General features: G+C 37.0%; 1 protein-coding gene across 4 annotated transcripts; it reads right to left on the bottom strand.

Moving 5' to 3' along the window:
• Positions 1-9633: 9633 nt before the first annotated feature.
• On the bottom strand, positions 9634-11584 carry LOC103433228 (29 kDa ribonucleoprotein A, chloroplastic). 4 transcript variants are annotated; one of them, XM_008371461.4, is made up of 5 exons: positions 11052-11584; positions 10833-10934; positions 10109-10417; positions 9923-10024; positions 9634-9861 (listed from the first exon to the last, which is right to left on the bottom strand). In XM_008371461.4, the coding sequence occupies exons 1-4, from the start codon at positions 11403-11405 to the stop codon at positions 9962-9964; spliced, it is 828 nt and encodes a 275-aa protein (XP_008369683.1). In that variant the 5' UTR covers positions 11406-11584; the 3' UTR covers positions 9634-9861; positions 9923-9961. The 4 variants fall into 4 exon arrangements, with proteins under 4 accessions (XP_008369683.1, XP_008369684.1, XP_008369686.1 ...); XM_008371462.4 differs by having other exon boundaries at positions 9634-9853; positions 11052-11566; XM_008371464.4 differs by having other exon boundaries at positions 9960-10024; positions 11052-11566.
• Between the last annotated feature and the right edge of the window lie 16165 nt (positions 11585-27749).

Here is a 27749-nt window from a genome sequence, read left to right as displayed (position 1 = left end):
TAACGGTAATGAAAATAGGAGGAATTAAATTGAGGAGGAGTTAGAATGAGGAGAAGTCAGAATCTGATTTCTATTGAAGCTGTTTACTTAAATGTTCAGGAATCGGAATAGAATTTCATAAAGTTGTTTACCAATTCAGCAGAATCGGAATATAAACCAGTATGATTACTAAAATACCCTTGTCCCAAATCAAATACTCTATATAACAAAATGGGTTAATAAAGGATAGTCTTGGAAATAAAAAAAGTAAGTGAGGGCATAAAGGTAACAAAAGTGTCATTCCGATTACCCAAACAATCAGGAATTAGATTACCACCTATATCTAGGGAATCCAATTCCACCAATACAAGGAATTGAATTCCAAAATTTGTGTGGGCCCCATTGCGTTTTTTATTCCTCCATGTTTAGTAAACACCGGAGTATTCCGTAATCGGAATTCAATTTTACATTCTCATTCCGATTACGGATACGTAAACACGCCCAAATAGCGCGTTTACTAATCCGTAATCAAATTGAGAGGAATTGAATTGAGAAGGAATTGAAATGAGGTGGAATCAGAATCAGATTCCTGTTGAATTTGTTTACTAAAACTATCCAGAATCGGAATACAATTCCATAAAGCTGTTTACTAATTCAGCAGAATCGGAATATAAACCAGTATGATTACTAAAATGCCCTTGTCTCAAATCAAATATTTTATATACTTTTTTTAATAAAATTTGATATAGTATATAATAGTAAGAAAAAATTAAATTGCTTTTTTATTTCATAGACATACTAAAATGATTTTGTTTATTTTTTTTATAAATTTAAGTATTGACTTTAATAACTAAATTTTATCGCTCAAGTTGTAATTTTTTCTCTTCGGCAATGTATGGAGTTTGTGCATAATGTGAATGAGCATAGAATTATGCTTAATGAGCTAGAAGGACATGGGTTGGGTGAAAAGAAATGAGCTGGGTGAAGATAGAAAATGAGTTGGGTGAAAAGAAAAATAAGTCTAGGGTTAAAAGGATAATCTTGGAAATAATGAAAGTAAGTGAGGGCATAAAGGGAAAAAAATTATCATTCCGATTGCTTGGGCTGTTAGAAATCAAAGATCTGTGAAGAAAACAAAATTCTAGAGAGAGTTTAGACAGAGAAAGAATCTAGAGAGAGACTGAGGTTGTTGAAGAATGAATCTCATTAATTTCACACTCAGTACAAGTTGTATGTTATACATAAATACTCAGTAATGCTGACTAAGCATTCTAATACAACAAACTCTAACTAACCAAAACTTAACAACTAAGCTAAGTATCTAGGTATTAATCTGATACATTGTGTTCATGATTAGTAGATAGTCCTGCAGTATCCTTAACACACCCCCTCAAGCTGAAGGGAGGAGAACAAACTGAAAGCTTGTGACGGAGAGTAGCAAAACGAGATGCAGATAAGGACTTAGTAAAAATATCAGCAATCTGAAGGAGAGTAGGCACATGATGAATGCTGATATGACCTTGAAGAAATTTTTCGCGGATGTAATGATAATCAATCTCAACATGCTTTGTTCGAGCATGAAAAACAGGGTTCTTAGCTAATGCAATAGCACTTTGATTATCACAAAAAATCACAGAAGGGCGAAGAAGAGGAAAAGAGAAGTCCTGCAAAAGTTTACACACCCAAGTGATCTCAGCAGCAGTATGGGCTAAAGATCGATATTCTGCTTCAGTAGACGATCGGGCCACAGTGGTTTGCTTCTTGGCACTCCAAGAAATCAGATTTGGACCCAAGAAAACACAATAGCCACTAGTAGAGCGGCGGTCAACTGGACAACCTGCCCAATCAGCATCAGACCAAGCTGTGAGAAACTGAGTGCCAGGTTTAAACCACAAGCCGAAGTCAACAGTACCCTTGAGATAGCGTAAGATCCGCTTGACAGCCTGGAGATGAATAGTACGAGGAGCATGCATGTGTTGGCACACTTGATTCACCGCAAAAGCCAAATCAGGGCGAGTCCATGTCAAGTACTGAAGAGCACCAACAGTTGATCGATAAAAAGCAGGATCGGAAAGAATGGTGCCAGAATGATCCAACTTGTTGGAACTCACTGGAGTAGAACAAGGTTTGATACCAAGCATATCTGTCTTCTTAAGCAAGTCCAAAGCATATTTGGATTGATGAAGAATAAGACCAGTAGAGGATCGGTGAACCTCAATGCCAAGGAAATAATGAATATCTCCCAAATCTTTGATAGGAAAAAAAGATTGCAACTTCGAAATGATGGATTGGCAGACAGTAGGCGAACTCCCAGTGATGATAATATCATCCACATAAACCAGTATAAAGGTAATAGTAGAGTCTTTCTTGATAAAAAGACTAGTATCAGAGGAGGAAGAAATAAATCCCAATGAGAGAATAGCACCATAGAAGGCGTCATACCAGGCTCGGGGTGCCTGTTTGAGACCATAGAGTGATCTTTGCAGTTTACAAACGTGATGAGGATTGGCTGGATCAATAAAACCAGGTGGTTGCACCATGTAGACAGCCTCTTTGAGGGAACCATGAAGGAAGGCATTACTCACATCCAACTGGTGAATAAACCAACCATATGTAATTGCAATAGAGAGGAGAAGACGAATTGTAGTAGGTTTAGCTACAGGACTGAAAGTCTCAGAGAAATCAAGGCCTTCTTGTTGATGAAATCCCTTGGCCACAAGCCGAGCTTTGTAGTGCTCTATAGAACCATCAGCTTTATGTTTGAGTTTGAACACCCATTTGCAGCCTACCAAATTATATTGAGGATCAGGAGGAACTAGAACCCAAGTACCGGTGGACTGGAGAGCTTGATACTCAGCCTGCATTGCTGCCAACCAGTTTGCATTCTTAGAAGCTTGCAGGTAGGTGGTTGGAGTAGGAGGAATAACAGTAAGGGAATCAACCGTGGGAGGAAGAGGATGTTTAGTTGCAGTGAACACTTTAGGCTTGTGAATGCCGGCCTTAGCCCTTGTAACCATGGTATGAGTATTAACTGGAATAGAAGGTGCAGAAGGTTGAGCAATGGATGCAGATTCTGGAGAAAGAGCAATGGAGGTAGAGGCTGGAGATTGAGCAAGGGATACAGGTTCTGTAGGTGCTGGAGAAGAAGAAGTAGGAACGGGTAAAGGTGTGGAAGGAGGAACTGGTATGGTAAAGGAAAAAGAATGAGCGGATGGTGGAAGAGAGGATAAAGAAGAAGTAGTAGGGGAAGTAGGGAGGTGCTTAAAGGGGAAGGAATTTTCATCAAAGACAACATGTCGGGAAATGTACAGCTTGTTGGTAACTGGATCGAGGCATCGGTAACCACTGTGATTCAAACTGTAGCCCAAAAATACACAGAGCTTGCTCTTTGTGTCCAGTTTGTGAGAACTATAAGGTTGCAACCAAGGGTAACAAGCACAACCAAAGGTCTTCAAGGTGTGATACTTAGGTGCAGCCTTGAACAATAACTCCCAGGGACATGATGAAGACTGAGAAGGTAGGCGATTGATGAGATACACAGCAGTTTGAAAAGCTTCTACCCAAAACCTGGATGGCAGACCACTGTGAGATAACAAAGTCCTACCCATTTCAACAATATGTCTGTGTTTCCTTTCGGCACAACCATTCTGCTGGGGAGTGTGAGGACAACTCAACTGGTGTATAATGCCCTGAGTATTAAGAAATCCTTGTAAAACAGAATTGAGAAACTCACCCCCGGAATCAGATCGCAAGCACTGGATCGTACTGTCAAACCAATTCTGAACTTTCAAAACAAATGTTTTAAGAACAGAACAAACATCAGATTTGAAATGCAAAGGATATAACCAACTATATTTGGTGAAATCATCAACCAAAACAAGATAGTATTTATAGCCAGTACATGAAGGAGTGGGAGAAGGACCCCATACATCAGCATGAATGATATGAAATGGCCTAGTGGATGTACAAGGTACAACAGAAAATGGAAGCCTATAAGCTTTCCCAAATTGACAATCAGAACAAAAAGATTGTTTATGTACTGAACCAGCAACAGGCAGTTGACTTTTATTAACAATCTTATTTAAAACAACACTAGAAGGATGTCCAAGCCTTCTGTGCCAAATATTGATGTCAGCTTGAGCAATCATAAGAGCATGAGGAGAAACAGCAATCCCAGATATGCCATTAGATGCATTCCAATAGAAAGGATAGAGACCTCCTTCACTGGGGCCCTGGAAAAGCGTCCTCCCAGTGCGTAGGTCCTTGACATAGAATCCAAATGGATCAAATGTCAGAGAACACCAATTATCATGAACAAATCGATATACGGAGAGCAAGTTATGAGATGCTTGAGGAACTAAAAGAACATCATGTAGTTTAAACACAACATTAGCAGTTCGAATAAGAGCAGATCCAGTGTGAGAAATGCAGAGACCTTTACCATCACCAACAAACAGTTGATCAGTCACATGATGGGAAGCACCACTATCAGTAAGCCAGTAGCTTGGAGAAGGGGAACCAGTCATGGCAGACATACCGACAGGAGGAGTAGTGAAACCTGGAGATTGCTGAGAAGCAAATTGAGAAAGACGGCCACAAGAAAGTGCACCCTGACCATACTGATTACACAACTGACAAGGAAGAGAATGTCCAGAGGAAAAGGATGAGGAACTCGCTTGATAGTGATTAGGAATAAAACCAGAGGATGAAGGTCGATTCGGATTCGGAGCAGGACCAAGAACACCACCAAAATTGCGATTAGGACCAAAGTTACAAGGCTGATGAGAACGATTCCGATTCTGAAACTTTCCTCTAGAATTGCCTCGAAAAGAATTGGAGCCAGAGGAATGTTGTTGTGCTGTATAAGCATGAAAAGGTGCTGAGGAGGAAGAAGAGGATCGAGTCTTACGCTTCTAGAGCGAGATTTCTTTACTGAGGAGAAGCCCGTGAAGTTCATCAGTAGTCACATCTTCAGATCGCGTCTCAATGGAATCAACAAATGATTCATACTCATCAGGCAAGCCAGAAAGAATATAGGCTACAAGATCCTTCTCAGAGATCGGCTCACCAGCAGCAGCTAGTTTATCGGAGATTTCTTTGATGGAGTTGAAGTAGTCGGCCAGCGAAGAGTCACCTTTCTGAATAGTCTGGATCTTGGAGCGAAGACTATGCACATGAGTGCGTGAAGCACCAGCAAAACGACGCTCAAGAGACTGCCAAAGAGATCGCGAATCCGCCATCCCAATCTTCAACGGAAGAAGATCCTCAGCAAGGGTAGAGTTGATCCAAATCGTCAGAATCTGATCACGTTCACACCAAAGTTCATGAGCAGGGTTGAGAATCTGAGATCCAGAAGAATCACGAACAAATTCCGGTGGACATAGATTGTCGCCATTAACGAGACCTAGAAGCTTGAATCGTTTCAGAACAGGAAGAAACAAGCTACGCCAGGTAATATAATTATGAAGATTGAGTTTAATCGGAATCATGCCAGCAACATTCTGAACCGTAATCGATCCAATCGAAGGATGAAGCAGATTCGACACCTCGCCATGAGATGTAGGACCAGAAGAAGGAGAATCAGAGGTAGTCGCCATGAAAGCAGCAAACAAGTCGCAGAAAAGGAAAGAGAGAAAGATCTGTTTGGGAAGTAAGAAAATGCACACAAAACGGAAGGAAAAGATCGAAGTCGTTAGACAGCGGCGAATGATACCATGTTAGAAATCAAAGATCTGTGAAGAAAACAAAATTCTAGAGAGAGTTTAGACAGAGAAAGAATCTAGAAAGAGACTGAGGTTGTTGAAGAATGAATCTCATTAATTTCATACTCAGTACAAGTTGTATGTTATACATAAATACTCAGTAATGCTGACTAAGCATTCTAATACAACAAACTCTAACTAACCAAAACTTAACAACTAAGCTAAGTATCTAGGTATTAATCTGATACATTGTGTTCATGATTAGTAGATAGTCCTGCAGTATCCTTAACATGGGCAATCCGGAATCCAAATACCTTGTATATGTTGGGAATCCAAATCCTCCAATTTAAGGAATTAGATTCCATTTTTTGTGTGGGCCCCACACACTTTTGATTCCTCCCAATTTTAGTAAACACATGTCTAATCCGAAATTGGAATCGGATTCCTTATTCTCATTCCGATTACGGGTTAGTAAACGCGCTATAAGAGAAATGCTAAACCGTGAGAACTTTCTCAAAAGATAGACTCTTTATGAACTTTCTACCACCTCATGTTTTGACACAATGCTTTATAACGTTGACATCAGAATTAACGTTAAACCGTGAGGTTACAGAGACTCCATGAAGTGTCCCACTTTAAGAGAATCTTCTTAGCATGGCTCATGACAGCGAATGTATTAAAAAAATTTAAACGCAAGTCAAATAATGGGTAATTAATTTTTGTTAATTACAAAACTCAATGAATTTTAGGTAATAAAAAAATTAATCAGGATGACAATATATTTATTTGATACATATTAATAGAATCATGTTTGTCAACCAAAAACCAATGAAATTACTGCTATACCCCTTTACACTAATTGAAAGAAAATATTAAAAAAGAAAAAAATGGACAATTATAGTAATTTTGCACAAATAAGTTTTTACTATTTTTTTTTTCTAAACCTCACAGCGATGTCATCCTTTCAATATCTAAACTGTCTCTCACACACATTTGCACCCATGTCTACTTTTTCCCTACTTTTCTAACTTCTCAAATCCACAAATTTTTTTTACACAAATTAAATTTAATTCTTTATAATATTTTAAATCACATACATAATGTGTGTACTACAACTAGTTAATGATTAAATAATCTTCAATTTAACTAATTTTTTTACAAATGCGATCTTTAACTCTATATAGTAGATATTAGTTCATAATCATGACTAAGTGGGCAGTAGGTTGTTGCAAGTGGCCATTTACCACAGTGATGAAAATAAGTTGAGCTCTTGCATGACGGCGTGGATTCAAACTCCGTCGGTGGCATAACTAACATTTAATCTAACAAAAACTATCGTTTGAGAAGAAAAAAAAGTAGGTAGTAGGTTGTTTAATAAGGACAGTAGTTACGATAGTACGAAGATAAATTAATATTAGAATGTAAGCATCCAGCCCAAAACAATTAGTAACTGGTGGAAATGCCTAATTTTTTTTCTTTCTATTTTGATGCAACGATATAGTTACGTTAGGGAGCTTTAGTTTTGTTTTTAAGAATAAAATTAAAAAGTGGGTGCTACTTAGTATTAGATCATAGTGGTATTCCTCTTCACTTATATGTGAGAGGTCTTAGGTTCGATTTTTGTCAAATGCGAATTTGAATCAAATTATTGCTAAATTATTGTGAGGCTAAACTTACCTCCTCCTCCTTAATATAGATAATATTTTTTGTTAAAAAAAAAAGAAAAAAGTGGGCCAAATCCCACATTTCTATTCCTTTCCACCTGTGGGTTTCTCATATTTGTTTGCTTACTTTCAAACACACAGGTTTTTTGGGCCAGGCCTGTTTCTATTTAACACAGGCTGCATGTGAACCAGCATATGATACATGGCTTCCAAATTGCAATCAAGAACTGAGACACTAACAGCTTCTGTGACACCACAATGATACACTATTTTCTTCTATATAATTGTTACCCACCATGTACAAAAGTTAAAACCTTCTCCAACCACTCAAGTATCATGCACAATTTGAAACCCCCAATCCAAGAGCCAGCCAAATTTGTTAGGGTCTTGTAGCTCGATGATGATCATTTACTTATTCACTACTCGGAAGTTCTGTATTCGATTCTCTCTATGAACTTGCTGGCATGTTTTGGGATCTGACTATGCGTGTACACATGTGATGTGGTGCCACACACTCAAGTCCCATCGTGTCTCCCCTTGGGTTTGCCTTGTAGTGCACCAATGTTATGGTTCAATCTAGCAATCATGTCTTGCTCATCTCCAACGGTCCAATAGTTACCTGCAACTAGTTGTGCTTTTAAATCTTTCAATTGCAATCAACAATTTCAAAGAATTTTCAGATTTTTATTTTTATTATCTTTGAGGTATCACTTCATGTTGTGTAAATTATCTTTGAGATGTTTCTTTTGTGATTACTTGTAAATATCTCCTTGTGTAATGCTTCTTATAAATATTAGGGATTTTTAAACATTACAAGATTAAATAGGTTTTTAAATAATTATAACCCCATGAACGTCAAGATTTGATTGACAAGAAAAACTGAAAACAAATAACTGCTACTAGTTATATCAAATAGGTTTTTTTTTATCACAAAATGTTACTGAAATTTAGGGTGGGCATAATCCCACTGAATTGATCGAAACGAGCCGAACCAAAAGGACTTCCACCGCAGACTGAATAGATGGACACCTACACACTCAAAGAAAGAGACAAACAGAGTTAGACTAACATCGATGTGGTGTTAGGGAAAGAGCATCTGGTGCAAGTCAGAAAGACTAGGAATATCCCTATGAGATTCATGAAATATGTTTCGGAAAATCTTGTCATGCTAAGAGACTGATAGGCAAGCCCATTAGACATTAGTCCATATTTTGGCTTTGTCGTCCTTCCGAGTGTCAGCCAACATGCCTTGACTTCGATGTCCACTTGGATATCCATGTCGGCGTGTGTCAACGTTTCTCCTCATTTTGATCGATCAATTTCAATATCGGTTAATGTCGTCCTTGAAGTTTAATTGTGCACATCAATGTCATCCGTCCATTTCAATTCCGTAAAAAAAAAAATTGCATGATCACGTGGCACACAGAAAAACATTCATATGTGTGTATTATTCGACTACTTTACTAAAGAAATACTTCGAAAGGTTTGACCTTTTTAAAATTTATATTAATTTATTCAATAATATGTTAGAAATACATGTAGAGTACGTGAATTTATATGTATTATTAAAAAAAATTATGAAAATTATGTGTATTAAACATAAAAAGTACATACTTACATGTACAATATGTGCAGTGTACATAGAATTTGAAAAAAAAAACGTATAATATAACGAATCATAAAAATGTGTGCGAAAAATAGAAGTATGTTTTCATACGACATTGATCGATGTTAAAACTAAGAGCGAGGGGAGGTAAATTCAAATGCATTTTGTGATGAAAAGTTTATGACATCATTTCTTCCAAATTACTCCATTCCCTTCTCAATGGAACCTAAGGAGTCTGCATGCAGTGGGAATCATAAAGTCACTGATTAGTCTGAATCAGTCCACTCTTTTTTCTATTTTTTACAAGGAGGGGGGAATAGATTGCAATGTAGAAAAATGAAAAGACTTACCTAAAGAGAGGTTCTCTCTTACAACCATTTCACCACGTAACAAGTTATTATCGGACGGGTTGTTTTTTTGAGCACATGGCAACCATTGATGGGCCAAACTACACGACTAAGATCTCTCTTAAATAAGCAGCTCTGCTAGATGGTAAGCCCATCAACACTGAAATTTAATCTTCTCACAACGACCACTAGGGCTCATTTGGTGTCTAAGACTATATTAGGACGGATAACCTACCATGTTCAAGAGATATTGAAGGTGTGGCAGAATGGTTTTCTATTTTTCCTGTCAAAACAATCATGTTATCGTTCAATGACATAAGAGGGGAGGCAGCATATGCAGTAATGATTTTGATGTACCAAATCTATAAACTGTCAAAACAAGTTGATCACAATCAGTTCTTTAACTGGGCCAAGTCACTCGGAATATAAATCTTACAACTCTCAAAACAGTCTTCTCTGCTCTTGTCCATCTACAGGCAGATGTAAAAAAACCACCACTACCGCTCACAAAGCCAACCATGGCGCAAGGCAGCATGATCTTGTCACTAACCGCTCCTAAAAATCTGAAATGAGTATCAGCAGATATTATGATCCTAAATGCAAACGGAAAGAAAAGAAACCCACCAAGTATTCTGATGGCCAATGACTCTGCAAAGTTTACATTTAAAACTGACGCCTCGGCCTAGGTTCTGCCGCAGACACTCGGATAGATCTTCCATTTAAGTCCTGCAGAAAACAAAATTTATAAAACACAATATTGTACACGTAAATGGAAACAATATTGTTAAGAAGAGGTAATGATATACGTACAACTCCATCCAATGATTCAATGGCACTGTTCATTTCATCAGCAGTATCATAAGTTACAAAACCGAAACCCCTCGATCTGCCACTGTCCCTGTCAAAAACTACCTTGGCTTCCAAAACCTTTCCTTGCTCACTAAACAAGTTCTCAAGAGCCAAATTGTCAACACCCCATGCAAGGTTACCCACGTAAAGGCGGTTGTTAGAGTCATAACCACCACCACCTCTGGGACCTCTGGCACCTCTGAAAGAGGAATCCTCAGTCCGAGGGGGAGGAGGTCCATAGTTTACCCTCAATGCCCTGCCGTCAAGTTCCTGCCAAATGCCATTAAGTCTTGCTTAGATACAATACACAGATTTCTCATGGATGAAATAAATCCAAATGACGGCAATACTCAGTAAAACCATTACGAAACTCAACCAATCACTACACCAAAAAATCCACATCAAGCTCCATAACAACCATTTCAGAATGAAATAATTTTGACCAAATTTCAAACATCAATCAATGAAATAGCTTTCACGATAATGTCATGAAACTCTTGCTCATAGTTCTATAAAATAAACAGGGTACTCAACTTGAAATGTAACCAAATGACTCCCAGACTCGGAACAATCGATGAATGTTAATTAATACAACTACTGATAACATACAAATTCACAAAATTTCACACTTTCGCATATATAAGAATATATCTGCAAATGGTCGGACTTAAATATGAAGACTTACATAGCCATTTAGCTGGCGAGCAGCAGATTCAGCTTCTTGAACATTGGACATAGTCACAAATCCAAATCCTCTGCTTCTTCCGGTCGTCTTGTCATATATCACCTGCAAGAAAACCTCCATATTTAACCCACAAAACACAAAACCAGCACCAACCCATTTTACTTTTCACCAAAATTTCAGGTAAAAGTTACGAAATTTCGAGTGAAAACAAGGAACTACCTCGACCATCTCGACATTTCCAGCGCTTTCGAAGATTCCAGCGAGCTGAGCGCTATCGACGCTGAAGGGAAGGTTACCCACGAAGAGTTTGGGTTCAGGGGAGGCCTCTCCGTCGTCGCTGAGGACCTCCTCATCCTGCTCGAACTCGGATGAGACGGCGACGTTTCGGACGAACCGAGACGAAACGCTTTGAAACCCCTTCCCGGAGTTGAGAAACGAGGCCGAAATTGAAATGGGTTTACAGCCGAGCGCTAGGGCGGAGTAGAGCGAGATTGAGGCGGCTTTGGGGGTGTAGAGGGCTAGGGTTTTGGGCGAAAGAGAAGGAAGAGCGAGGGTAGCTGTGGAGGCAGTCATGGTGATTTTGCTCTGCTTCTGGTTTTGCCTCTTTACAGATAAGGTTGCAAAGAAGAGAAGAAGATTTTAGAGAGAACGGATCAAGATAGGGTTTATGAAGAAGATTTGGATATTTTATGTGACGTAAATGCCCCTGGGGTTGGTCAGATTTACGGATAATGATCTGGGGTAGTCAGGGCAGGAAGCTGGAGGGTTATGACCAATGCCCACTTTGCCCATTTGGTGTTAGATCATGGCCGTTGATTTCAGATTGTAGTTGCCAGCTGTTGAGGTAGATGTGAGATATTAGATGGGGAGGGCAGAGATGAGGACAAAAAGGGCATAAGATATTTCGAGTGCTTGCCAATTGGCACTGTTGACTTGGAACTAGTTGGAAGTGTGGAGACCTCATTTGAAGTCCAAGATGGGCTGGGCTTAATCCATTTTCTGCATAGATGGGCTCTGTTAGTCTACCCAAGCTCAAATTTAAAACGCTAAAGGCAGGGGTTGACGGCTAGGGTTTTTTCTCCTGTTTTTTTTAGCAGCAGGGAGTTTTTTTTTTTTTTTTTTTTTTCTTTTTCTTTTGCAATACATTACTTTTATCGCTTCTTTTAAAATACAAAAATAATAGAAAGAGTGCAGATGACACTTTACCATAGTGACGGAAAACAATTATGTCTCTGGTGCGGGTTCAATTCTCACTAATTCTTCTCTCCCCCCTAAGACCATCTTCAATCCATTAAATAAAGCTTAAAATATAAGCTTTAAACCCCCTCATTGGCACGGTTGACTTGGAACTAGTTGGAAGTGTGGAGACCTTGTTTGAAGTCCAAGATGGACTCAATCCATTTTCTGCGTAGATGTGCTCTGTTGGCATGTTTACTTAAAAGTTAAAATATAATAACCACTTAGTACTATGATTTAGTGGTATTTCACTTGTAAGTGAAAGGTAGGTTCGATTCTCGTTAAAGACGAATTTGAACCACATTATTGCTAGCTCATAGTAAGGCTAAGTCTATTCTTTCTCCTATGGATAATAACGTTTGTTCAAAAAAAAATTAGAATACAATGAAATCTCTTATAAAGAAATAATTTTCATATTGTCAAAAAATAAATAAATAATAATTGATCCCAACAATTTGGGTCAGTTACATATAAAGCTAAACTCTATATTTTGAAATCTGTTAGTTTGGTGTAGTTAGTAGCACCCCATCAGCACCGCTGTAGCCACCAACATCATTGTCACTACCCCATTAGAACTGCCATCGCCACCATCTCTGCCACCACCACATCCACCATTTACGTTACTCTCACCAAACCATTATTATTACAAATACCTTTCACCACCATTACATCATGGTTGTCGCCACCCCTACCATCACTTACACCACTAGTGCCCTCCATTGCCACCACAGCATTGCCAAGCCACCCGCAACCACTATTGCCACTAGCACCAATCTTGCAACAACTACCATCCCCACCACAATCTCCGCCGAAATCATGACTATCCCTAAACCCCATTATGAGTTTTTATATATTTATTTGCTTCCTAGCCATTCATTTTTAACAAAAGAAGGAAAAACATTAGCAAACACGAATTTTGTTTTTTTCCCATTTAAATGATGGTATCTGGCACGTTTCCGATGTTTTCTTTCTCAAATGATTCTTCTCATACTAAACTATCATATGCATTCTCAAATCATAAGAATGAAAAAAAAATTACTCTTTTCGTTTCTAAAATATATTTTAAAATACCTTGTTTTACAAACAATAGGACAATCTGTATTAAATTCATCTGAACGGCGGAGAGAGAAAACAAATGCTCTTAATCAATTGAGCTACAACTACTTGCAAAACATTATAAATTTTTCGTATTCTAATATACTTTTCCAAAAATCATTTTGTAAAACGTTACCATACAAAATTTAGCCAATTGTTCGAGTATTAATTATAGAAACTCAATTTAAGTTTGTCTAATTTTCCTTTTTATGTTGTATTAATTGAGCAACCTATAAGTCTTTAAGTAAGTATTTTCAAATCAATATTTTACCGCTTTTCTTTTTAGCAAAAGAAATTTCATTAAAAATGATAGGAAAACGTACATATGACAGACATGTTAAACGTTTCTTTTAGAATATTTAAGATACTATACATGTTGAAAGAACATCACAACCTTACAACTACTAACACATACAATATGATTCTTCAATTATGGAAGACACTTAGCCTAAACCCTAGTCACGAGGACCTAAACAGTGCATGCTCAAGAATTATCATAGAGGCTCCTTGAGAAAAAGACCTCACCAACAAACGTCGACGATTTTGCAATTGTTGGTAAAGAAGCCCTACTATGAGTCGCCCCCATCAAATGTCGGGGTTCTTTCTTATAGTCCTTTGTTGAGCACAACCATGGCCATAACCACAAAATATCTCATCGACAAAGCGAGAAAGCGACCATAACCACGATTGAAGGCGTTACCCGATAGAGTGAGAGAGCGACTACAACTAAAACAAAGAGAGAGAAAAAAAAGAGATCAAGAAAGATTACCACCAACCCCACGCTAAAGGTAGGGGTTGGCGACTAGAGGTTTTTTATCTTGCGTTCTTTTAGTAGCGGAGAGGTTTTTTTTTTCTAAGTACATTATTTTGATCGCTTCTTTTAAAATACAAAAACAATAAAAAGAGTGTAGATGAAACTTTACTATAGTGGCGGAAAATAATCATGTCCTCGGTGAAGGTTCAATTCTCATTGATTCTCCTCACCCCCTAACAACTAACTATTTAAATCATATATGTTATCGCTCTATAAAAAATAAATTAAATATAAGAACCTCTAGATCAAAAGCAAGCTAATAAAAGAAAAATCAATTTGGTAAATAAAAACATATGGTCTCATTCATATCACTATACAACATCTAATCATATAATGAATGATTTCGTCTTATACAAGGTGGTTTTAAAATCTAGTCACGACAAACAAAATATGGATTTTGCGTGTATCTGCACATCTTATGTTGAATGATACCAATCATACACTTTCAGTCAATTAATGGAAACAATTGCTAGCAAAACTCTTCTACTACGATTAGATGAGGAAAATAAACTTAGAATTTAGATAAAAGTCAGAATTTATAAATTGACATGCACCAATTCCCTTGTTTGGATTCATAAACATAGAAATTTAGAATTTCCGCTTCGAAAAAAACTTAGAATTTGGGACCTTCAATTCCCAAGTTTAAATTTCATGTAGATAGGTGTTATTTCCCAATTTCTATGATTGAAGTTTAAAAATAATAAATTTCGTATTCAATTCCATTGTTCTTTTAGGTTAACCAAACAAAAAAATTCACAAACTCTAGAAAATAAAATTCCGTCATTTCAATTTTTGTCATTTTAAAATTCTTTAATAATCTTAAATTTCTTCATACACACGTAGTGTTATGAAATTACTCCATTTTTTTAGTTTATGAAATTGTACTTCCCTCTAATGCGCCATTGTATACCACATCACTAAATAAATAGTAGAAATTAGATGGTTTTAGTTCAATAAATAATAAACCTAAAATGATTAAGCGAATATGGTAAAAGAACCAACCTATCGATGAAAACCAAATCTTCTCCTACTCTTTACTTCATTGTGGATCTTCTCCTTCAGCGAGCATTTTCTTTTTTTTTGTTTTTTGACAAACGGGGATCAATAGTGATCATACTTACACCAAAATGCATAGACATTATTGCTATTTGCCACTGCGGTAAAGCCCTGCAAAGAATATCTCTCTTTAACTGGTATATATAATAGTTTTCTGCGAAAACAAGATATATGAGGTGCTTAGGAGTGCTAATTAATATGCTTACCTTGGTTATCTTAGTTTCTGCTCCAAAGTTGACCAAAGTATAAAGGTTCGGGTTACTATCATTCTTGTCAGAAACATCTTCAGCTCGTTAGACTATAACCGAAGGCAAACCAACTGCTTCAAACAACAAAAAATATGAAAAATCCATAGATCTGTTTCTGCTCTTAATTTTAAGACTTTTACCCTGCAACATTTCCCTTTAAGGGTCCTGCAACATTTCCCTTCAAAGGGCCTCTGTAGTTTCCATTTTCATCTGTTAAAAGACTGTATGTCAACTCCACTATGAGTTAGGCCTCTTTTTTTTTCTTTTTATTTTTACAAGATCATAAGGGTTTGTGTTCTTCACCAAATCAAGTGTTAATTCTTTCTCTCATATGGGGAAATCACCTTTAGTGGAACACTTTGCATTCCTAAAAAATCATGTGTCCAGTCTGTGAAATGAACATCAACACATCTTTTATTAAAGTTGTCAGACAGTAAACATGTTATGTTGTTAACTAGATCATAAATAAAATTGAAATTATATGCTTCAATGCTCTTGAGTGAATATCGAGTCTAGTGTAACATGTCGATCTGTCTAAACAAATCATAAATAAAAAGGCTAGGAACTTGTCTTCTTATAAATTCATGCCTAGTGCATATACATAATCATATAAATTAAGTATGAAATTATTGAAAAAAAGAATATGCGTATGGTAAAAATAATCCTATCCTCCAGAGAAAACCTAAAGCAAATGTCATCGTAGAGGGAGGAAGGAGAAGCAATTTTGCCTTTCCTCCTCCCCTCCACTCCATCTTTTCACTTTTCTAATTTATCGTAGTGAATAATAGTCCCCCTTATGGTGACTAAATCTTTGTCTAAGCTAGCTAAGATTTGAGTTATCTATCACTTATTTATTTTGTCATTTTTCAATCCCACTTTGTCCCCAGATCCTCCCTCTTAAGCCTTTTTTTTCTTTTGGTAGTGCGAGTTTGGCAAGAGATAGGATGATTTTTGTGGTGTGGGTTTTTTAGTTTATAATGCGGCTTTTGTTCGTGTTGAATTTTTGCTCTTTTGGGCTTGTGTCTATTGTTCAAGTCTTATGGTGGCATTGATGCATTTATTTTGATGCAACTGATAGTTTCGACGGTGGTTTTGTGCTTAGAGTCTCTATTGTATTGATCATTATTTGTTTCTTTTGAAATTTCTCTTCGGATTCGGTGTTGCTTGTATGCAAAGAGTGTTCCCTTACTAGTTTAATTGGCAATTTTGTGAGCAGTCTCTCATGAAGTGGATTTTGAAGTGATTGAATTCCTAGTTGCCAGGGTTGAAGTTTGTTTAGCTTTGGAGTTCTATTTGTGTTCTAGTGCTTGTCACACCAAAAGATCCTAATAACAACACTATGAAAGCTTAACAAAGAAACCATGGAGTTTTAGAGAGAGAAGTCGAAGAAAGAGATCAATTATATTACTTAACTAGATGAATTAGTTACAAGGGGATAGCTTAACAGCTATATATAGTTTGTAGGAAACTTAATGATTAAGCAACCTCCTAACTAACTAGACTCACAAGATTATGACACTTGTACAGTTGAGATCATGCCACATGTCTATATAACTTAATACCCCCTCAATCTTAACTAGGAAACCCCAGTTTGAGATTGGAACAATTTTGTAAGAAGGAAGGACCATGAAGCCCCTTAGTCAATACATCAGCAAACTAGTCATTTGTCGAGATATAAGCAACCTTTAAGTCACCCTTTTGTACTCTTTCATGGACAAAGTGAAAGTTCTTATCCAAATGCTTGATCTTGGTATGGAATACTCGATTGGAGCATAAAGCCAAAGTGGATATATTATCACAATGTAGAACTAGAGGAGAAGGAATCACCACTTGTAAGTATTTCAAGATAAACCGAATCCAAGCAATATCTGCTGTAGTATTAGCCAAAGCTTTGTTTTCAACTTCAATAGAACTACGAGAAACACTACTTTGCTTCTTAGACTGCCATGACACTGGATTAGATCCCAAGAAAACAACATAGCCAGTAGTGGACTTTGAAGTATTAATGTCTGATGCCCAATCTGCATCACTATATGCAATCAAATCCATAGTTCCAGAAGTTGAATAAGTCATGCCACACTCAATTGTACCTTGGAGATATCTCATTATTCTCTTTACAAGAGCAAAATGTGAATCAGTATGACATGCCATGCACTGGCAAGTATAGTTGACAGCAAACGCGACATCAGGCTTAGGGAATGTAAGGTACTACAATGCACCAACCAGGCTACAAAATTATGTTGGATCAGATATAAGTTCTCCCTCATCTTTAAGAAGCTAAGTGTGAGGCTTACAAGGTGTTGGACAATATTTGCGTGATTTCATGGAAGCTTTCTTGATAAGATCCTTCACATACTTAAACTATGAAATAAACAAATCCCCATTTGGTTTATAGGTAATCTGAAATAAACAATGCCTAAATTTGCAATAACGTGTTGAACCAAATCAAAATTTGAACCGGTGAAGATTATATCATCAACATAGAGCAATAGAATAACAACATCATGATCATGTGTCTTCAGAAATAAACCGATATCTGATTCAGACACTACCAATCTCAAGTTAAGAAAATAAGTGGTAAATATAGAGTTCCATGCTTGAGGATCTTGTTTAAGTCCATAAAGTGACTTAACAAGCTTACAAACATAATGGGGATTACTGGAATCTTGAAAGCCCTGAGGTTGTTTCATAAACACCTCTCCTTGTAAATCACCATGTAAAAATGTGTTTTTAACATCCAATTGCCTAAATGACGACTTGTGTGCTGCAGCAAGAGTAAGAACAACTCAAACTGTTCTATGTCTTACAACAGGGCTGAAAGTGTCATCATAGTCTAAATCGTGCTCTTGACTATAACCTTGAGCAACCAAACGTGCTTTATATCGAGAAATCTTGCCATTTTGATCATTCTTAATTTTGTAAACCCATTTGCTGCCTATAATGTTTCTATTAATGGATGGAGGTACCAACTTCTAAATGCCTTACTTTTGAGGGGTAGCAAATTCTTCACTCATAACATCCCTCTAATGAGAATGTTGAACAACTTATTTAAAAAAAAAAATTGGCTAAGAAGAATCAACAATAGTAAGCACAACAACGTATCCCTAGAAAACAACATCATCATATAGCAAAGAATCACTAGCAATATGAGTAGATGTAGAAGCAACAAATGAACTATAATCTTTTCAAGAAATCATACCAAACTTAAGTCTAGTTTGCATAGGATGCATAGAAGTGATGGACTGTGAATTATGATCACTAGAGATAGGAGAGGCATCAGAAGAGTCAAGGTTTAAAATTACCTCAAGTTGGTTTGGATTGTGGACAGGCAACAAAGAATCTGAAGAAGTGGAGAGATGAAGAGTTTGTTACTGTGGGGTTTGTATTAAAGCACCAATTCCATAATCTTGAACTACACAACCTGAATGTCGTGAAGATAACTCATTAGAAGCATGATTCTATGATGACATTGACTTACTTGATAATTGTATGTTTGAAACCTGTGTATTCAAATATGTATTATTCCTACTCACTGATGAAGTATTGATATTACTATGAGATAAAGCCCCAGAAATAGATGAGTAAGGCAACATAAAATGTACAATCACTGGATGTCTATTAGATGAATAAGATAATTGATGTACAGATAATGTATTGGAAGTAACATGAAAGGAAAACACTGTTTCATCATGGATAACATGTCTAGACATGAATATCATTTTCTTAAACTGATGATAGCACATTACACCTTTATACCCTAAAGCATACCCCAAAAATACACACCGATTAGTTCTTGGTTCTAATTTATTTGAGATATAGGGTCTAAGGTAAGGATAGACAACAGTACCAAAGACTTTCATAGAGCTCAACTGTAGATGAACACCAAAAATTTTAAAGAATGGAGACTGCATGCCTAAGGTTTTGCAAGGCATCTTATTTATCAGAAAAATAGCATGAGAACAAGCATGAAACCAAAAGTTGAGGTAACTGTGTAGCTGAAAGCAAGGTTATTGAGGTTTTTATAATATGCCTTTGTTTCCTCTCAGCAATTCCATTTTGCTGAGGGGTATATAAACAAGAAACCAAGTGAATAATCCCATTTAAGTCTAAAACTTCTTAAACATTAGAGTCTTGTATTCACCACCACCGTCAGACTGAAAATATTTCACATTTGCTTGAAAATGGTTCTTAATAAAGGCATAAAATTGTTCAAACACAGAGAATACTTGAGACTTATAAGCCAATGGAAATATCCAAGTAAACCTTGAGAAATCATCAATGAAACTCACATAGTATTTACATCATTCAATAGATACAACTGGTGATGGTTCCCAAACATCACTACTTATCCTTTCAAAGGGTTTTACTGATACATGTGTATTGGAAGTAAACAATTGCCTAGACATTTTCCCACTTAGACAACAGTTACACACATGTTTATTAACATCTGATGTATATTAAACTTTGGAATGAGACAACATACTATGTAGAATTTCATTACTAGGGTGTCCTAGTCTTTGATGCCATAGAGAAGTTTTCATAACCTTCCCTAGAAAAGCTATAGGTGAATACTCCAACAACTTAATATAGTTGAAAAACAGTGACCTTGGAATGTGATACAAAACCCCTTTACTCATTCCTCACATTGGAATGGTCTTTATTGCCTTGTCATACACCCAGAATCCAAATTCATTAAGGATTATATAGCAATTATTATTTCTACAAAGTGTATAAACAGATAATAAACTAGTAGCTAGATGTGGCACATGTAAAATAACAAGGAGATGTAGATGTTTAGATGAAGTTTTAATAGAGGTTGAACAAGTATTTTTAACTGGAATACACTCTCCATTCCCCACTGTAATATTTTGATCTCCCTCAAATGGTGTATTCATACTCAAGTCAACCATATCTTCTGTAATGTGGTGGGTTACACCAGTGTCCATTATCCAAGCTTGGTTTGTATTGAAATAAGAAGAAAAGTTGGCAGTCATATCAGTGAGAGATGAAGGTGGATTTGCACCTTGAAAAGCATAGTTATTACTGTGGAAGCAATTCAATGCAATGTAACCTCTTTTACCACAGATTTGACACTATGGAATATTATAAATAGTTGCAGATGGTTGTTCATTGTTATAATAACAGTTTGGGGTTGTATGACCTCTTTTACTACAAATCTGGCATTTTGGTATAATGGTAGATTTTTGCCCTGAATTCCCATCCAATTAGTCTAAGATGAACCTCATTTGGAATGAAAGTTTCCAGAAGATCTTGAAAAACCTTTACTATTTTTGTTTCCTCCCTTAAACCTTGGTCTATAATTGTACCTAGGACCATTGAAACCGTCATTCAAACCTACAGAATTCCTGTTAGAATTGGACTGATTATTTTTCCCTCCATTGTTGCCATTGCTTTGATTGAAATTGTTGTTATTAGACCTTTAAAATTGACCTATAAATCCAGTACCACCATTGAATTGCACACCATTTTGATTGGAAGACTCCCCTTGATAAAATTGTCCATTTACTCCAATATTCGAAGACACTCCTTGGTAAAATTGTCTATTGCCCCTGCATAGGAAGATTCTCTCTTATAATACATGTTAGACATTAGACATGGAGTAGAACTATGAGATTCTTCAACAGTCTTCTCAACACTAAACATTTGTGCACAAAATTCCTTTAAAGTGATAAGAGACTCTCTTGCGACAATCACTGTGCGAATCATGTTGTATTCATCAGGTAGACCAGCTAGTGTAACAATAATGAGATTATTATCAGAGACAGTTTCTTCTGCAGCAAGTAATTAATCCTTCAAATGTTTGAGCTTAAGAAGATACTTCTCGATAGTGTCTACCCCCTTCTTGATTGTATGCAACTTGGTCTTCAGATGATTAATCCGAGCAAGAGAGACAGTTGCATATCGATCACATAAATTTGTCCAAGCTTCATAAGCTTTCTTACTCCCAACAATATACTTAATAACTTCATCTCCCAAAGTAGCAATCATGAGACTAATCAAAGCTTTATCAATTTTGGTCCATGCACGATAAGCATCAGTAATTTCCTTTGTAATCCCATGCTCCAAAGTTAACATGTACTTAGGAGGACACACATTTATACCGTCAAAGTAGTCAAATAGATTATAGCCAGTCAAATAGATTGTAGCCTTCTAACACATATCAGAATTGAAAAAACCATTTGCCAAAATTAATATCTTGTAACCAAATAGTAAGCATGCCAAGTAAACCCTCAATCTGTGGTGGTGTAGACGCCATATCAACCAACATAATCAACAAGGTTCACTGATAGAAAGCTTCGTGCTCACAGAAAAAACCTTCAAACAGCTTTGTGTTAACAAATTCACTCAATTGTTGAATAAAAATGGCATAGCTTCGTGTCCTAGAATGATCAATTTTAGGAATTTCACAGATTGTAATAAGCTTTGTGCTCAAATTTCATCAATTAACCAGAAATCAACATGAGTAGAGCTTCGTGCTCAGAATTATAACACATCAATATGCTCAATCACACTTCAATAAGAACATAGCTTGGTGTCTAAACAACTATCACAATTCTTGAATAGAAAAATTTCACCTTCATGTCTCAATGTTTTAACAAAACTCATATCTATAACCTAATCAAACAAATTACGATCAAGATGTCGAAAAAGTAAACAAACCAGAACCTGATTCTTCTTGAAGTAAAAGAAAGCAATAGATCACCATAGTTGTAAGAAATCGAGCTCATTTTGGCGGCAGAAATCCTTTGGTTTTGGCAGATAATGCAACCACGCACACCATCTTGCATGAACGACACTATTTTACTAACTTAATACCCCAAGAAAGCTCATTTGACAACTCTCTCAGGCTTATCCAACCTGATTGAAGGATATGGAAAGGCACATATCATGTTGTCCAATGGTACAATCTTGACCATTAAGGAAACACTCTGTTCTCGACGTTCCAAAAGAACGTTGCTAAGTTTTAGAGATATTCGAAATAATCAATATCATATTGAAACCATAGAAGATAATGGTTATGAATTTCTTTGTATCACTTCATACGAATATGACCAGAAGTGTATTCACGAGAAGTTAGAACGTCTGCCAAGTGGGTCGTACCTCACAACCATTCGCAGCATAGAAGCCCACAGTGTGGCCGGCCCTATGCATGAGTTCTAGGACATCTTGTTACTTTGGCATGACCATTTGGGACATCATGGACTTGACATGATGCGCCGTATCCTTAAATCTTCACATGGGCATAAGTTACACCCCTATGTTGGACTCCCGCCATGCAAATAGTGTTCTTTAGGGAAGTTGAATACTCAACCTTCATATATTAAGATTATTCACGACCCCCCTAAGATTCTTTAAAGGATTCAAGGGGACATTTGTGGAACTATCTAACCAACCAGCGAACCATTTAGATACTTTATGGTGTTAGTTGATGCACCGACAAGTTGGTCGCATGTTTGCCTGTTATCCACATGTAATGCCACGTTTGATAAACTCCTAGCTCAAATCATTAAGCTTAGGGCTCACCACCCTGATTATTCGATTAAGTCGATTCGACTGAATAACGCTGGAGAGTTTACGTCACAGACTTTAACGATTATTACATATCAGTAGGGATTAATGTGGAACATTTTATACCCCATGTTCACACCCGGAACAGCCTGGCAGAAGCTTTCATAAAGCGCCTTCAATTGATAGCTCGGACTTTGGTTATGAGAACCAAAATGCCGGTATCTGCCTGGGGCTATGCAATATTGCACACAACTATGTTAGTCCGCATGAGGCTCACCATTACTTAACCACATTTCTTTACCACACATTTTACTACCCAGTCTGAAACTGAGGTGTGGCGAATTATAGATCTTTAAAGCATTGGTCAAAGTATACCAGATGTTTTTTATGATCCAGCAAAGGTGACAAGATCACATATCCCTGTTGCAAACGCACCTGCAAGGATAAATATACCCCGCGTACGTCCACAACCAACCTAGGAAGGTCGGACCGTCCCCGAATGTGGGGAGGCCGCACCTTCCACGCGACAAAGTACATTGGAGGCTAGCCAGTCATCTGCTCCAACCTTGAAACGTGGCAGACCCCTTGGTTCAAAGGATTCACATCCCTGGAAGAGGAAGATGGCACCAACTAGTGACCCTAGTTTGAATCCGACCATCCCTCATTCATCCATTCCAACGCATGAGGTTATTCTAAATTACGATGATGCTTCAGACGAAACATATCGGCCTCTCAAGAATCGTGAGATTTTGGTCCACTACACAGTATTAGATAAGGTTTAGAATAGGAATAGGATGATCGTCGACGATGCATTCGCGTACTCAGTAATTACTGACATCATGATTATCAATGAAATTGAACCACGTTCCTTCAATGAATGTTGACGTATAACCAATTGGTCAAATTGGAAACAAGCAATCCAGGTCGAACTCAATTCACTCGCGAAACGTAAAGTGTTTGAACCTATCGTTCCTACACTACTATGTGTGAAGCCCGTTGGCTATAAGTGGGTTTTCGTGATGAAGCGTAATGAGAAGAATGAAATAATGCGATACAAAGCACACCTCGTAACGCAAAGCTTCTCTCAGCATCCTGGGATTGATTACGAGGAGATGTAGTCCCCCGTAATGGATGTTATAATCAGTTTGGTACGTTCCGCTACCTAATCAGTTTGGTAGTTTCCGAAAAATTGAATATGCAGCTTATGGATGCGGTAACCCCGTATCTCTATGGGGATCTAGATACGGAAATTTACATGAAAGTTCCAGAAGGACTCCATTGACTGGTTCAAATAGTTCTAGACTACGGAACACTCTCAATTAGGTTGAAGAGGTTACTCTACGGATTAAAACAATCCGGGCGGATGTGGTATAACAGTCTGAGTGAATATTTGACAAGTCAAGGTTATGTGAACAACGAATTATGCCCATGCGTGTTCATAAAGAAGTCACATTTCGAATTTGCAATTGTTGCAGTTTATGTTGATGACATGAACCTCATCAGGACTTCCGCAGAGCTTGAGGAAATTGCTGCACACTTGAAATCAGAATTTGAGATGAAAGATCTTGGGAAAACTCGATACTGTCTTGACCTAGAGATTGAGCATTGTTCAGATGGAATCCTAGTACATCAATCGAACTACACCCAAAAGGTGTTGCGTCATTTTAATGAGGATAAAGAGAAGCCTCCAAGTACACCTATGTTCGTTACCTAAGTGCAATTGGGGCTTTATTGTACTTGGCTCAGTGCACTAGACCAGACATCTCCTTCATTGTGAATCTTTTGGCAAGATACAATAATTCGCCCACACGCAGGCACTGGAATGGTGTTAAAGACATTTTTTGCTACCTCATGGATAATACGGATTTGGGCTTGTTCTATACTCACGAATCTTCAAGTGTTGCCACCCCCTATAGTCATCGGATTGATTCTCAACTTGTTGGTTACACAGATGTTGGATATCTGTTTGACCCATATAGGGCACGTTCTCAAACGGGTTATGTTTTACCATTGGAGACATTGTTATATCTTGGAGGTTTACCAAGCAAATGTTAGTTGCGACTACGTCGAACCATGCTGAGATTCTCGCCCTGCATGAAGCATCGCGTGAGTGTTTTTGGTTGAGAAAAGTTATGGAACACATTCAAAACACTAGTGGTCTTACATCAGTCGTTGACCTTCCTACGACGATCTTTGAAGACAATGCAACATGTATCGAGCAGTTGAAGATGATGCATCAAGGGAAACAACACCAAGCACATAGCGCCGAAGTTCTTTTACTCACACTAGCAGTAGCAGCAACATCAGAACATTGAGGTCAAGCAAATTCGTTCCCAGGACAAGCTGGCTGATCTTTTCACCAAGTCATTTCCCAAGTCTACTTTTCAGAAGCTCATCCAAGGAATTGGTATGCGTAAATTATCTGAGTTGAATCGCTTGTAGTCTCTTATTTAGAAGTTATGTCTAGCTCAGGAAGAGTGTCCAGAAGCATGCTCACATGATCTTAATGTACTTTTTCCTATGAATAGGAGCATTTTTCCCATTGGGTTTTTGCTAGCTAACGAGGTTTTAATGAAGCACCCATCCTGGGATGATCATACTCCATTGAGTTCATTACTTTCGTCCTGTTTGACATTTGTTTTAGACATTGTGCATACTTCTCACTTTTCTCCTTAGTCTATGGGTTTTGCCTATGTCTTGGGTTTTACTATAGTAAGGTTTTTGTGAGTTTTACTACAAATGCATACTTCAAATAAATTTGAGACTCGTGATCACCCGTTGTGCCGATGACTTCATCAACTATTCTACCTTATTTGCTGAAGATCTGATGCAATGGTTTGTTGAGTATTTACATACTCAAGGGGGAGTGTTGAAGTTATATTTAGAATAGGAATGTGATTGTGTGAATCCTAGTGGATTTGGGAATGTATCTTATATTCCTATTAGGAGTAGATTACCTATTAAATGTTGTAATCCTAAAGGGAAAGGTTTTTACCTATCCTACTATTATAAATAAAGGCACAATGGGGTGAATCAAACACACCTTACAATTAAATCACTCTCTCTTCTCCCTCAATATTGTTGACCCCCCCTCTCTCTCTCTAAACTCTCGATCATTCAATCAAATAAGCCTACAACAGTTCATGCTTTGTTTACTTTATTTCCTATAAAAAAAAAATTTAAAGGTCCATGCTTTTGTTTCAATTCTCGTAGAAATTGCCTACGAACTCATACTAGTTTGAAACGTGTACTTTAGTTTAAACAGTATTCTAAGATTACAATCATGTTGGCTGTTTTTCCTTTACTAAAAAAGTCAACATAAACAAGCTTAATGATAAGTGAAACAATTCAAATGGTGATTATTTTTTTTGTTGGGAGAGAGAGAGAGAGAGAGACCAGGACGAATTGGCACAAACCAGGGATTGCCATCACATCCCCTCCCTGAATTTTGAGTCCAAAATCCACATGTGGCTGCAATTAACATAATCTGCCACCGTAAGTGCATGCTACCGACATGGAGTATTAAAGCCAACTTTGTTCCCCTCCCCAATTTTTTTGTTAATTTACCTTATCTATCATAGTTACTACGGAAGGCGAGTTTTGACGAAATGGAAAAATTGTTTCTTTGAGACCGAAAAGTTACGGGTTCGAATCGTGAAAATCCAGCCTCTTTGAAAACAAGAGTAAGGCTGCGTACGATAAACGACCTCCCGACCCTCACAAAGCGAGGAATTTTGTTGGTTTAAAGTCCTTTATCAAAGTCGCTACTATATTTGCAAAACATGGTAATGATGGCACCAGAGGCCTCAAAATTATCCTTTGTGCTGCAAATATTAGGATATCCACCAAGTGAGAATCAAAAATGAAAAATTTATTGAGAATGGGTTTAATGGTGATTGCACGTAAACAAAGTTTACTTTTACTTTATGACATTGCACCACACGATGGTGTAATTTGGGTGTGCGCGTAAATAGTCAGGATGTTAAACCCATGGGGGAATCTCATGCAAAAGATCAATCAGAGAGATGTATCAATTTCATCAAGTGGTCTAATAATTGGATCGTGCGCACGTAATAAGGTTTAAAGGAGATATTATTTAATTACCTCCATGATCAGCAATGACCATAGAATTATATTAATTTAAATCATGTGATCATATGTTGTTCTTTTCTTTGCCTGGATGGGCCAAAGAAGAAAAAACAATGGTGTGTGCATTTTCCAATAGGAAAATAGAAACTCAAATACAATAAACAAACAACTTATTTCCTAGTGGGGGGATATAAAATTATACAAAAAGCATAATAATCATACAAAAAGCACAACAAAATTAACAAAATAGTAGCTTTTGAATTCTTATTCCGTTTTAGTTATTTTTAGACATTTTGTTAAATATCGTGTCGCATTTTAGCCATGCTTAGCAAGAAAGTAAAATGAAAATCGAATAATTTCATGGGAAGCAATAATGCAAGTGGACAAATGTAGACCAAAACAAAATTGTACACATATACCATGCATGAACAATGATGTTTAATTAACACTCCCAGATCAGACATAGCATTCATGGAAAACAAAATGTCACAGATTAATGATTACACATTGGTGAGGAAACAAATAAAAACACCAAAAATTAGTTAAAAGGAAAAAAAAAGTTAAAGATTAAAAGCATTGACATTCTCAATTTTGTGATTAATTACTTTCATATCTTCTGGCTTTGAGTATATAAACTTGAAAATTTCCAATAAAAGACTGATCGGAATTCATAAATCCAATAAAATAGAATAAAAACTCAGAATTCTCATTTTTTTCTATGGAAAGTTGAAAATTAAAATGAAAAAGAAAGAGAAAGAAAGGAGGGGGTTACAAGGAAAATAAATTGGAAAAGTAAAGGATGCAGAAACTGCCAAAATATAGTCTTGTTTAAAGTCCACGTGTCAGAAA

This window comes from Malus domestica, chromosome 04 (genome assembly GCF_042453785.1).
Source record: "Malus domestica chromosome 04, GDT2T_hap1".
In the NCBI taxonomy this organism is placed as follows: Eukaryota; Viridiplantae; Streptophyta; class Magnoliopsida; order Rosales; family Rosaceae; genus Malus; species Malus domestica.
This window is presented reverse-complemented; position numbering and strand designations above follow the sequence as displayed.

Bases quoted from the DNA above. Each gene is read 5' to 3' on its own strand.
- LOC103433228 (XM_008371461.4), bottom strand. From the start codon at position 11,405: ATGACTGCCTCCACAGCTACCCTCGCTCTTCCTTCTCTTTCGCCCAAA. The intron at 10,935-11,051 runs GTAGTTCCTTGT...GTTTTCTTGCAG, and splicing joins GAAATGTCGAGATGGTCGAG to GTGATATATGACAAGACGAC. The intron at 10,418-10,832 runs GTAAGTCTTCAT...GGCATTTGGCAG, and splicing joins CTCGCCAGCTAAATGGCTAT to GAACTTGACGGCAGGGCATT.